Below are 12,482 nucleotides of genomic sequence, written 5' to 3' on the forward strand. Positions count from 1 at the left end.
GAACTAAACAAAGTGCCTTCATCCATTATAAGCAAAAATTGGCTCATTGAAGGCAGCTCAAACTTTGATCACTCTTGGGTAGACCAGCCAACTGCTTGCAAAAAGTATAATGTAATATACTTTTACGTATCTCCCCACTGTCACATTCACCAAAGTTTTATTCTTCTACTACATAAAAGAAAAGCTTCTTTAAAAATGTTCATGGATTTTGAACTTTGTGTTAGGCTCAATTTTAGGCCCAGTCAGAGTCAAATCAGCAGAGTTGGATGAAGCACACCAAACTCGGTCCAAATTCTCATAGATGAACCATATCAACAAGCCACTATATTGAATCCCAGATAATACATAGAAGAAGTTGCTTTAAGACCATCAATTATTATGACATATTGCATTTTCAAAGAAAAAAACTGTAAAATGGATATAAAATATAGTCAAAAAATTGCTTTGGGAAGCACTATTATCAGATATTCTCATTCCGATATGCCATGGAAAAGTTATCTGATGCTACAATTTAACCCATAACATCCATAAAAATTTAGGATTGGAGAAAGGGTTACAGATGTTGAGGTTGAAACCTTAGACCTACTGGATGAACCGAGAAAACTCCGGACATAATCGAACATCGAATCATGTATCTTTCCATGTAGCAATCAAACAAATTGATATTAAGTTGAAAATTGTTATCAAATGAATTAGAATTACACCATACAAAATCAATTTTCCAAAACCAGGTCCCCTATATTCTTTTCAACATCCTTTTCAACCACAGATACAGAAGCAAACATATTATTACAACTAAGTAGTTATTCCTTGATACCACAAGGAATAAACATTATTAGATTGCGTTGACACTTAACACTTACGAATCAAGAAAACTGTGAATGGAACAGCGAATGCAGAAGCGACAGATAAAAAAGATAAGATGGATCAAGAAGGTTAGCACCAAAATAACCGATCCTTCACTACGACTCTGTTTTTTCCATTCATGATGCTTCCCTTGTAATCCAATGTCCATTTCTCGAAAGTACAGTTGACAAAGTCATAGTAGCCACCGTGCAGAGAAAGCATCCCTTTCTTCACCTTCTCTTCTATCCATGGATAAGTAAGCAGGTTCAACAATGAATTGTTGATTGATTCCTGAAAAAGAATATCATCAAATTCATCATTCGGTTTTACTTTTTAAGCTACTTCACCCTTTCTCGCAAACATGAAATGCATATAATACGGATAAAATCCCAAAGCAGAATATTAGTGTTGGACCAAACACAATCAAACTAAAAGGGAATGAGAGTACCTTCTCGCAGTGTGTGCATTGCTGGTCAAAACTGAGGTTTGAAGAAGCAGCCTTTGTACTTAGTTTTGCATTCTTTCCGACAATAACCCAACTCCGGATAAAGCTACTGAAACAAGAGAGTTTATCTAAGTAAGCAGTGCATACAGAATTAATAGCTCTTGTCAGAAGATGCTAATGGTAGATTAGATTAGATTGCTAAAAACAAGTTGATTTTCTAACTAAACCTTGATTCCGCTTTATCTTGCATACTCATGAGGGCACGAATGCCACCACAGCAGCTATGACCAATGATGAAAACGTTTTCAACCTGCGAAAGTAACATATCATTAAAAGTTGTACTTCGAGAGGTGGCATAACACGGATATTATAAAGATGAAAGACTTACTTCAAGTGAATTTACAGCAAATTCCAGTGCAGCATTAGTTTCCGATGGGCCACTCTGCACAAACAGAAAGGAAAGTGAACAGAATTTACAATATCAATTCCTAAGACCAAAACTAAACCTAAGTGAAATAAAAGCACAGCAGTATATACCTCGTATGTTGGCACCATATTCGCAACATTGCGAACCATGAAGGCTTCTCCTGGTTCAAATCCCAAGATGGTTGAAGGGCATACCCTTGAATCTGCACAGGCAATCACCATAAACTGTTCTAGAAATGGTTAGCATAAATATCACTGTATCTCACAAGCAATCACTGCATGATAACATAGGTCATAGCAAAAAAACAACTACAATGAAACATTGGAATGAACATCATTACTTTAGGAGCTTGACCCTTGGCGAGTGCTTGATAGCATTCCAAGTTTTCCCTGCTCAAACATAAAAATGGATCAAATGACAATACCACTTCTAATTCAAAGCTAAAACAACTCAGTCCAGATTTTGCAGCTTACATATATTTATGGCTTTTGAAACTGAGGAACCCATTTTTCAACTTGTCAAACAAATCACAACCACTTTCCATTTCCATTATGCCCTTTAGTTCATCACCTTTAAGCTCCCGTGTTAGCGCTGGAGGCTCTGCTGAAGCCTTCAGTTTCACACCTGTTTTGCTCCTAACAAATGTCAAAGAAAAGACATTTGTGGCAGCATAAAATGGATTTATCAGTCAAACTGAATCCAATAAACAATATTTGCAGGTGAGTTAAAACCAAATTGGAAATCAGCTTATCTCTTAAGGGTCAACCCAGAAACACTTGCATTGTAGTCGTAATCTTAAATTGTATAACTTCTCCTATAACAAATCATCAAACAAGAAGAATCAGAGCTTAAAAGCAAACTCAAACAAGATCTTAGTGAATCCCCACTAGCTTAACTTAATAACCACAACCTTAATTCCCAATTTTCATATCAGTTCAAGCCTTATTGACGCCATAGAGCTAGACTAAACTTGCAAAAATAGTCTCTGCAGTAAAATTACAATCAAATTCTTTTTACATAAAAGATAAACAATAATCCCATTTGTTTCCTTTTATAGACATCCACATTCCAAGCGTATATTTTCAATCCAAAAAAGAGTTACAAACTATTTTATTTCCTTTTTTTTATAATTTCATTTTGCTAGATCAATAGTTCAACACCTTACCTGCAACAGTAGGAAATCAAGAAACATAGAAAAAAAAAAGATAAAGCATATGGAGATATACCTCTCCAATAGACCACAAGAAAATCTGAGATTTTAAAACTGGGAAACAGAATAAAACAGTCCCTAACCTGAAAGAAGTCCAAAATCTGAACTGGGTCGGTAGCAAATCCCCACTTTGGACCTTGGAACCAAAGATCTGCTAACAAAAGAAGCAAAACCCAGATTCAAGACCATGCAAAGTAAGCATTAAACGAAAAAAGAGAAGAAGGGTGAAAGGGATTATTCTAGACATACCGTTGGAGTTCCACTAGATAAAGGATGCTTTGAGAGAGAAGTTGGTTGAAGAGCTGCCATTGAAATCGGGTTGGATCTAAAGAGTTAAAAGATGAGAGTGCCTTTAAGGAGTAAAGAGGGGCAGCGATGAAAAGTAGTGGAAGAAATTAAGAGAGGGGATAGTGAAGAATTAGGGGAGTCGTTCAAAGTATAAAAACAAAGAGGTAAAGCCTTGGTTTTTTTAAAAAGGTGGTTGTGTTGGTTGGATCACTGCTGTCCTAACCTCCAAGAAAGACGGAGAAAACAATGTCTAAATAAATGAATAGGTAAATTCACCGGTTGATGATCCAACTTTTAAAAGCTTTCATTTTAGTCATCTGGAGATTAAATCTTCAATGATATTTAACTGTACAAGCCATATCATGTTTACACTTTGAGAGTATTCATCCAAACACTTGTTGTGCTTTCTTTTTTAAGCCTTTCTCTTCTTCTTTTTTTTGTCACTTGATTCGCTTACTTTTTTTTGTAATGTATCGATGCTTTAAAGAATTCTTATCAAGATTCACATTTTTTGAGGTTTTAAGCTAATTTATGTAAATTTGAAATAACTTTACTCCTAAGGCCATGTGGTTTATAACATAGGACCAAATCCTAAAAATTACTTAAGGAGCAAAAATGAATTAGAAGTAAAATGAATTTTTACCATTAATTTGTGATTTAACAATTTTGAAGAGATCAAATGAGAGATTAATTGATATATTTATATGTAAATATATAAATAAATCAAGAATTTATTTATTTATTTTAGCATTAATATACAATTTAGTATCTGAACTATACCTCATTAATCAATGTTATACTTACGAAATTTTTGTTCTTAATTTGATACTTAAACAATTATGCTTTTAACCAATTTTCCCAAAATGTAGATCGCCACGTTTCAATATTTAAAAAATAAAAATAATGTCATTCTTTAAATTCTATGTGGAAATAACATTAAATAAAATTTAACTAAAAATACAACTTTCTCTTCAAAATTATGAACTTTCTTGGAAGCCAAACAAGCTTTTGTATTTAATCCAAAACCACAATTTTGTATTTTTAAAGAAAAGATGTGGGCGATACTTACTATATACAAGCCTTTTCTTTTCATTTTAAAATAAAGGTTAAGTTGTATCCAACTTTATTAAATTATTAGTAAATCTATGTATTGGTTATTCAATTTTTAAAAATTACAAAATGATTATTAAATTATTAAAAAATTTCACTTAAATTATTGATTGTGGCCGTTAAAATTGTTGTTATATGGTTTTTTTTTTGTTTACACCACTTGCACCAACCAAAAGTTACCTTTCTCGTTCTCTTCTACAATTTAATTTTTTTCATAAATAATTTTGAACATCATGAATCTACAAACCAAAATCAAATTAGCTTTCTTATCCAATCTTTAACACTGACTGTTAGATCAACTTAAATGCAAAGCATGTTCTTCTACTTGTAGATGAGTAATGATCCACCATACTGATCGCTGAATTGGTACATTGAGCTCACTATCTGAACTTAAAAAAAGAAAAACTTAACATCCTAGTAACTTAAAACTTTTGAATAGTTTAATGACTTAAATGAAAACTTTTGAATAATTTAATGATCATTTTATAACTTTTTAAGGTTGAGTGACTAAAAATAAATTTACTGACCTTAAGTGCAATTTACCTAAATTTGATCACAATCTTTTCCACCTTTAAAAATAATAAGACAACACATTCATGGTGTGACAAGATAAAATAAATTTAAATATTATGAACTCGACAATATCAAGAAAGGATAAATTAGTATTTAAAATATCTCAAAATGGAAGTTTGGAAGGTTGAAAACTAATATATATTAAAAGTAAAGTATCATTTTTTTCCGTCTTATTATTATTTTCACAATGCCATGTCAATGTCATTTTAGTATTATTAAATATTCGACTAAGATTATAATAAAATTATAAAATTTCGGTAATCCATTATTAACATTATAATATAAAAATATAAATTTAGATATTTTTAAGTGATTAATATAAATTATTTATAAAATTTAATTTATATATAAATAAAAATTGTAATTTATGAATAATATAAACTTATAATTTAAGAATCGATGCTAAACAATGCTTTTATATGGGCAGGAGCATGACCAAATGGACCAAATGGTCCAAGTTCCTCCAAATAAGGGAGGGGTTTAATCATAACAAAATTAAGATAAACCATTGAAAAATTATTTTTTAAAAATCTTAAATTTATGCATAATTTTTAATAAAATGTCTAATATGACATGCATTTTAATTTGGTGTATACATCATTTTGATTTAATTGTACTTATAAAATTTTAATTTTGATTTAAATATAAATATTCAAAAATAAATAATAAGTCAATAAATTAATAAATACAAGTCATTTCGATGTTTAACATGCCTTTCAAACAATTCTAAGTCTTAAATGAGCTTACAAAAGCTCTCAATCCGGCTCGAAACTAATTTAGTATCATTTTGAAACTTTTACAAAAAGATCGGTAAAAAGGCAAAACAGGAGTCATCCGCCATATGGCTAGGCCATGTGGTGCTATCACACAATCGTTTCCCCAAACAGTGTATGTAACGACCCGTTTTTCAGTGAAAATAGAACAGTGGTTTTGGGACCACAAATTCGAAGTTGTAAAATTTATTTTAATATTATTTTTTGGTCTAAAACATGATAGTATTATTGCATAAAAAATTTTTGTTAAGAAATTTTATCGTTTGTATGCTCAATTTGTGAAAAAGGACTAAATCGCGTAAAGTGCGAAAGTTGTGTTCTATAAGCTAAAAGTGTTAAATAGCTATAGAAATTTAAAGTGGAGGTCCTCATATGGTAATTAGACCATTAAATGATGTGCATGGCTTGGTAATTGAGTAATTTTTAAAGTTAAGTAAGGGTAAAATGATAATTAGGTAATTAAAAGTAATTAAATAAAACAAAACAAATGGTCATCTTCCTCATGCAATTTCCACCGAAAATTTCAGCAACTTAGAGCCATTTGGGAGCTTAAATTTCAGCAACATAAACCCCTTGCATGTAAGTGAATTTGATGTTCGTTTTTGTTGATTTTTATGTTTTTGGAATCGTTGTTGCTTAACCTAGCTAATTAGGGGATTAATTTGCAAAATGTTTGAAAGTATAGGGTTTCTCCATGAGAGAATTCTTGTTGTTCTTGAATTTTAATGGAAGAAAATAAATTCTTGTTGTTAATTAAACAACTTTTGTTAAGTGAGTTTTAATGAAATTACCAATTAGGGGTTAATTTGAAAAATATGAAAATTGTGTGTTAAATGTGTGAATTTGTGATGTGTATGGGCTGATATGAGCACATAGGGTATTCGGCTAGGCTTGGGTGTAGTGAAATTTCATGAATTTTATTTTACAAGCCTAGGGACTAAATTGTAAAGAAGTCAAATGTTTAGGGAAAAATGCTAGATCAAGAAAAGCAACATTCGAAACTAAATCGAGGAAAAGATAAAGTCATGGACTAAACGATCGTATTCTCTGTTTGAGTTTAAGGTAAGTTCGTGTAAATACATTGCGTAATTATATGTTTTGATTGAAATATATATGTATGTGATTAGTTTAATTATTATGTATAATTATCAAGCACATGACTGACAATGTATGAAGAATACCGAGCCCGTTTGAACTTTAGAAATTTGTAAGATACAAATGACATGTCATTAGGGTTACTGTTTTGGTTGAGGTCCTACATGTGTTGCGGGCTCACCACAGCTCGTATGAGCTTACCGATTTATAGCTCGTAGGAGCTTACCGATTTGCAGTTCATAGGAACTTTCCGATATTTAGCTCGGAAGAGCTTACTGTTTATCGCTCGTATGAGCCTACATGTACAGGAATTGACAGATTATAGTTCAGTACACCTCGTGTGTACTACCCGCGTATCTAACAAGATTCTAATTGGTTCAACAGGCATAGTGTTATTACGAGATTATATAAGTTCGATACGAACTAGTACAGGTATTTACATGGAGATGGTTTTTATATATATGATATGCAGATATACAGTAGAGATGTTACATGTACATGAAATTTTAATAATTGTTGAATTCATACATGATTCTCGATTTTTATGTGTATATATGGCTAACTTGGTGATTAGTTATGTGATAGGCTTTGGCCAAATTGAATTGAGTTATGCTTTGAGTTATTTACCTAAATTAGGGGTTATACGATAAGTTTTATTCTATGTTTTACAAACTTACTAAGCTTAATTGCTTACTCCGTTTATTTTTCTGTGTTTTATAGTGCTTCGGAAGCTCGCTCGGTTTGGAAGTCGTTGGAGATTTGTGTCACACTATCAAACTCTTATTTTGGTACTTTGGACTTTATATTTTGGTTAAATGGCATGTATAGGTATTTTGGCTAATGTGGCCTACATGTCTTGTTGAGTTTTGGCCATTTGAATTGGCTTGTAAGGTGGTTATGTATTTTGGTATGTATATATGTATAAATGGCCTTATGATATGTGGCGTATAATTGTTATATGAATGTCTTGCTCGTGAATTTGTGTTTTGGCACTAAATGGTTGGGATTGAGATAAGTATGCATGCTAAGTTTTAGGCACAATGTCTCATATATGTATTTGACAATTTAGGTAGACTTTGGAAGTATGTTTGATATGTGTTAAAGTGGTCAAATGAATGTGCTTATGGATATCACGTTGTATGTGTGGATATTACATGTTATAAACTTGATATTGGTTGGTTTTGAATGTTTATTTATGTCATGGTTGTATGTACATTGTTGAGCTTAGGTTGGTACTACATTGGGTGAGAAATATGGCTTAGAAAATGACCTATTTTTGTCCACACGGGCAAAGACACGAGTGTGTGTCTCAGCCGTACGTGACACACGGCTAGGTGACACGACCGTGTGTCCCTTAATACTTCTTTAGAAATCAAGTCAGTAGCTTCACATAGCCTAGCACACGGGCGTGTGGCTTGGCTGTGTGGCACAAGTCATGATACCCTCCAGTTTTCACATGGCCTAGAACACGGCCTGGTATAGGGGCGTGTGAAATCATTTCACACCGGCGTGCGGGTTGGCCGTGTGACCCAAGTTAGTGAGTTACACGGGGTCAGACACGGGCTGGAACACGGCCGTGTGTCCCCATTTTGAATGCCCACATGACCTGAGACATGGGCATGTCTCTTGGCCTTGTGAGACACACGGCCTGGCCACACGGGCGTATGTCCCTTGCACTTTGAAAAAAATTTAGTATTTTCTAAAAATTCTTTAAGTACTCGGTTTAGTCCTGAGCTACTTTTAATATCTATTTGGGACCTCAAGGGCTCATATTAAGGACGATATGAATGTATTTGAATGTTCTTTTATTTGAATGATAATTGAATATAAAATGTATGATTGTTTAAGTTAGAGAACATCACTACCGTCCTACTATTTCTATGGGGCATTATAGTTGAGATAGAGATGCGAGACACTCCAGTCCTAAACCCCAGGCCACATCTATAGCTAGTGTGGGTAGTGTTAGAAATGCTAGACCCGAGTGCAAACACTGCAATAGGCCACATTATGATGAGTGTCGAGTTAAAAGCGGAGCATGTTTCAGGTGTGGTTCATTTGACCACTACTCTAGAGATTTCCCTGAAAAGTCTGAGAAAAAAAAAGCTCAAACCGCGAGACCAAGCAATACAACTACTAGAGGGAGACCACCTCGAAACACTGGAAATATGAGTGGTAGTAGAGGTGCAACGAGAGATTCAGTAGTGAGATCTGAGGTATGGGCGCCAGCTAGAGCTTACGTTATTCGCGCTCGCGAGAATGCATCGACGCCAGATATTATCACCAGTACTTTTTATCTTTATAACACTGATGTAACTGCTTTGATTGATCCCGGATCAACCCATTCTTATGTATGTACAAATTTAGTGTCTAGTAAGAGTTTACTTGTAGAGTCCACTGAATTCATGGTTAAGGTATCGAACCCCTTAGGTTAGTATGTCCTAATTGATAAAGTGTGCAAGAATTGTCCTTTGATGACTCGGGGTTACAGTTTTCTGGTTGATTTGATACTTTTACTGTTTGATGAGTTTGATGTGATTTTGGGTATGAATTGGCTGACTCTGCATGATGCTTTTGTAAACTGTAGGCAAAAGATTATTGAGTTGAAATGTCAGAATGGTGAGACTCTTCGTATTGAATCCGATGATTTGAGTGGTTTACCTATTGTAATATCGACTATGTTAGCGTAGAAATATATGAAAAGTGATTGTAATGCTTATCTTGCGTACGTACTTGATACAAAAGTGCCTGAATTGAAGATTGAATCAGTGCCAGTAGTTTGTGAATATTCAGATGTGTTTCCAAAAGAATTACCCGGGTTGCCACTGATCAGAGAGGTTGAATTTGCTATTGAGTTAGTACCGGGAACATCACTGATATCGATAGCTCCGTACAGAATAGCTCTGACAGAGTTGAAAGAGTTGAAGGCTCAGTTGCAAGAGTTAACGGATAGAGGTTTTGCACGACTGAGTTTCTCACCTTGGGGTGTACCGGTTTTAGTTGTAAAGAAGAAAGATGGATCAATGAAACTGTGTATTGATTATCAATAGCTTAACAAGGTTACAATTAAGAATAAGTATCCTTTGCCGAGGATTGATGATTTGTTCGATCAGTTGAAAGGAGAAACAGTATTTTCAAAGATTGATTTACGATCTGGTTATTATCAGTTGCGGGTTAAAGATTCGGATGTGCTGAAAACTACGTTCAAAACCAGGTATGGGCATTATGAATTTCTTGTTATGCCGTTTTGGTTAACTAACGCTCCTGCAGTCTTTATGGATTTGATGAATAAAATTTTCAAACCGTATTTAGACAGATTTATTGTTGTATTCATTGATGATACTCTGATCTATTCCCGAGATGAGTCTGAACATGCCGAGCATTTGACAATTGTGTTACAAACTTTGAGAGATAAACAACTATTTGCTAAAATCAGCAAATGCGAGTTTTGGCTCTGAAAAGTTGGATTTTTGGGACACATTGTTTCGGCAGAAGGCATCAGAGTTGATCTGAGCAAGATTTCAACAATTTTTGATTGGAAACCACTGAGAAACATATCTAAGGTCAGAAACTTTCTAGGATTAGTGGGATATTATTGAAGATTTGTTAAAGGGTTCTCAATGATAGCTACACCGATGACTTGGTTATTACAAAAAGATGTAAAGTTTGAGTGGTCTGAAATGTGTCAACAGAGTTTTAATCAGTTGAAAGCATTGTTAACCGAATCACCAGTTTTGGTTCAGCCTGAGTCGGGTAACGAATTTATGATTTTCAGTGATGCATCATTGAACGGTTTAGGATGTGTTTTAATGCAAGAAAGCAAAGTGATAGTGTATGTGTAACAACCCGATTTTGGGCCTAGTCGGAACAGTGGTTTCGGGACCACAAATTAGACAAGGAAAAATTTATTTTTCTTATATTTTTATGGTCTACGATTTCACGGAATGATTTTGTGAAAATTTCGTTCGAAAATTTCGACGTTTGGGCACTCAATTTAGTCAAAAAGACTAAATTGTAAAAAGTGTAAAAGTTGAGTTCTATATGTTAGAGGTGTTCAATTGTTATGAAACTTTAAATTGGAGGTCCTTATATGGTAATTAGACCATTGGTTAAGTTGGTAGACAAAAATGGGCATGAGATAAGTGAAATAGGAAATTTTTAAGTTAGGGGCAATTTGGTAATCTAGTAATTAAAATGAATTAAAAGGGAAAAAGATGACAAATTGTGATCATCTTCTTCATTTGGACGAAATCAGCAAGGGGGGAAGCCATTTTTAGGGTTTTCAAGCTTCCAAGCTCCATAGTAAGTGATTCTAAGCTCCGTTTTTAATGTTCTTTACGTTTTTGGAGTCCCGGTAACTTGATTTTGCTTATTCTAGCAATAATTTAACCTAGGGTTTATATTTGGAAAAATACCCATAGGTGAAATGTGTTTATTTTGATGTTTTATGATAGAATATAAAGCTAGAAATTATGTTAAACAACTTTTGCTAAGCGATTTTAAGTGAAAACGAGTAAAACGACATAATCGGTAAAAATACCTAATGTTCATAAGTAAGTGTTAGAGTGGGAATTTGACATTGCCATAGAAGGGAAAAATGTTCAGTATGTAATAAAACATAAGAATAAGAGATGAAGTTTAATTTCCGAGCTTTGGGGAAAAAGTGTAAATATGCAAAAGTTTAGGGGCAAAATTATAATTTTGCCAAAGTTTGAGTTAAGGATTGTTTTGATGAATGTGCATGTTAAATAAGTCAAGTGTGTTATTATAGTTCAAGAAAGAAGTGGAATCGACCTTGATTGGATAAAAGAAAAGATTAAAGACTAAATTGCTAAATTTCTATATTGTTGCACCAAAGTAAGTTGTATGTAATTAATATATTGTTATAATTATTTTTGTTATATTTCGTGACAATATATGCGAAAGGGTTGGATATGAAATAATTATATTAAAGTTAGAAATTCGAAATTGATAGTTGATTTGTTTAAAATCAGCTTGGTTTATGAATATACCAACTGCAAGTAATGGTTGAAGTGATTTAAATCGAATTATTAATTTGGTTATGGAGTGGAGTGGAAAGTTGATATTATGATGTGATATGGAGAAATTGTAAATTATTGGAAAGTAAGAGTCTTTGTGGAACTTCGAAATGGTAAAGATTTGAATAAGGTATCGATGAACACGTGTGTAGTATTGTGTGAAGGCTACTACGTGTATCGATAAATAATTGTCACATGTCTAGTACTAAGTGAAGGCTACAATGTGTACCGAGAAGCTTTGGTCACGTGTGTAGCACTATGTGAAGGCTACTACGTGAATCGATAAATGATGGTCACATGTGTAGTACTAAGTAAAGGCTACTGTGTGTAGTACTATGTGAAGGCTACTACGTGAACCGTAAAAACTTGATCACGTGTGTAGTACTATGTGAAGGCTACTACGTGAACCGTAAAACTTGATCACGTGTGTAGTACTATGTGGAGGCTACTACGTGTATTGAATGATAAAAGTAACATGGGTAGTACTGTGTGAAAAACCCCAAATATTTGTTGTTATACCGACATGTTCAGTGAGATATGAGTATGTGATTGGAACGTGATAAGTTGCGAAAAAGTGACTGAAGTGATGACGTCTTGTATTGTGTTATAAAATAAATGGTTATAGTGCTATGTGAATGAGGGATGCTGGAATAGAATAGATTTGGACAGTGACAGTGAT

General features: G+C 33.6%; 1 protein-coding gene across 3 annotated transcripts; it reads right to left on the reverse strand.

Moving 5' to 3' along the window:
- Window positions 1–644: 644 nt before the first annotated feature.
- LOC105795114 (beta carbonic anhydrase 5, chloroplastic) lies at window positions 645–3,396 on the reverse strand. 3 transcript variants are annotated; one of them, XM_012624594.2, is made up of 9 exons: window positions 3,178–3,396; window positions 3,012–3,082; window positions 2,192–2,353; window positions 2,059–2,107; window positions 1,829–1,942; window positions 1,680–1,733; window positions 1,519–1,601; window positions 1,295–1,397; window positions 645–1,137 (listed from the first exon to the last, which is right to left on the reverse strand). In XM_012624594.2, the coding sequence occupies exons 1-9, from the start codon at window positions 3,235–3,237 to the stop codon at window positions 937–939; spliced, it is 897 nt and encodes a 298-aa protein (XP_012480048.1). In that variant the 5' UTR covers window positions 3,238–3,396; the 3' UTR covers window positions 645–936. The 3 variants fall into 3 exon arrangements, with proteins under 3 accessions (XP_012480048.1, XP_012480046.1, XP_012480047.1); XM_012624592.2 differs by having other exon boundaries at window positions 1,295–1,400; window positions 3,178–3,387; XM_012624593.2 differs by having other exon boundaries at window positions 1,295–1,400; window positions 3,012–3,079; window positions 3,178–3,385.
- Between the last annotated feature and the right edge of the window lie 9,086 nt (window positions 3,397–12,482).

The sequence above is a fragment of the Gossypium raimondii genome, chromosome 3, assembly GCF_025698545.1.
Source record: "Gossypium raimondii isolate GPD5lz chromosome 3, ASM2569854v1, whole genome shotgun sequence".
NCBI lineage: Eukaryota > Viridiplantae > Streptophyta > Magnoliopsida > Malvales > Malvaceae > Gossypium > Gossypium raimondii.

Excerpts from the sequence above, each read along its gene's own strand:
- LOC105795114 (XM_012624592.2), bottom strand. The coding sequence starts at position 3,237 with ATGGCAGCTCTTCAACCAACTTCTCTCTCAAAGCATCCTTTATCTAGT. Across the intron at positions 3,083-3,177 it reads TATCTAGTGGAACTCCAACG|CAGATCTTTGGTTCCAAGGT; the intron begins GTATGTCTAGAA and ends TTCTTTTGTTAG. Across the intron at positions 1,943-2,058 it reads CCAAGGGTCAAGCTCCTAAA|TTTATGGTGATTGCCTGTGC; the intron begins GTAATGATGTTC and ends TTTCTAGAACAG.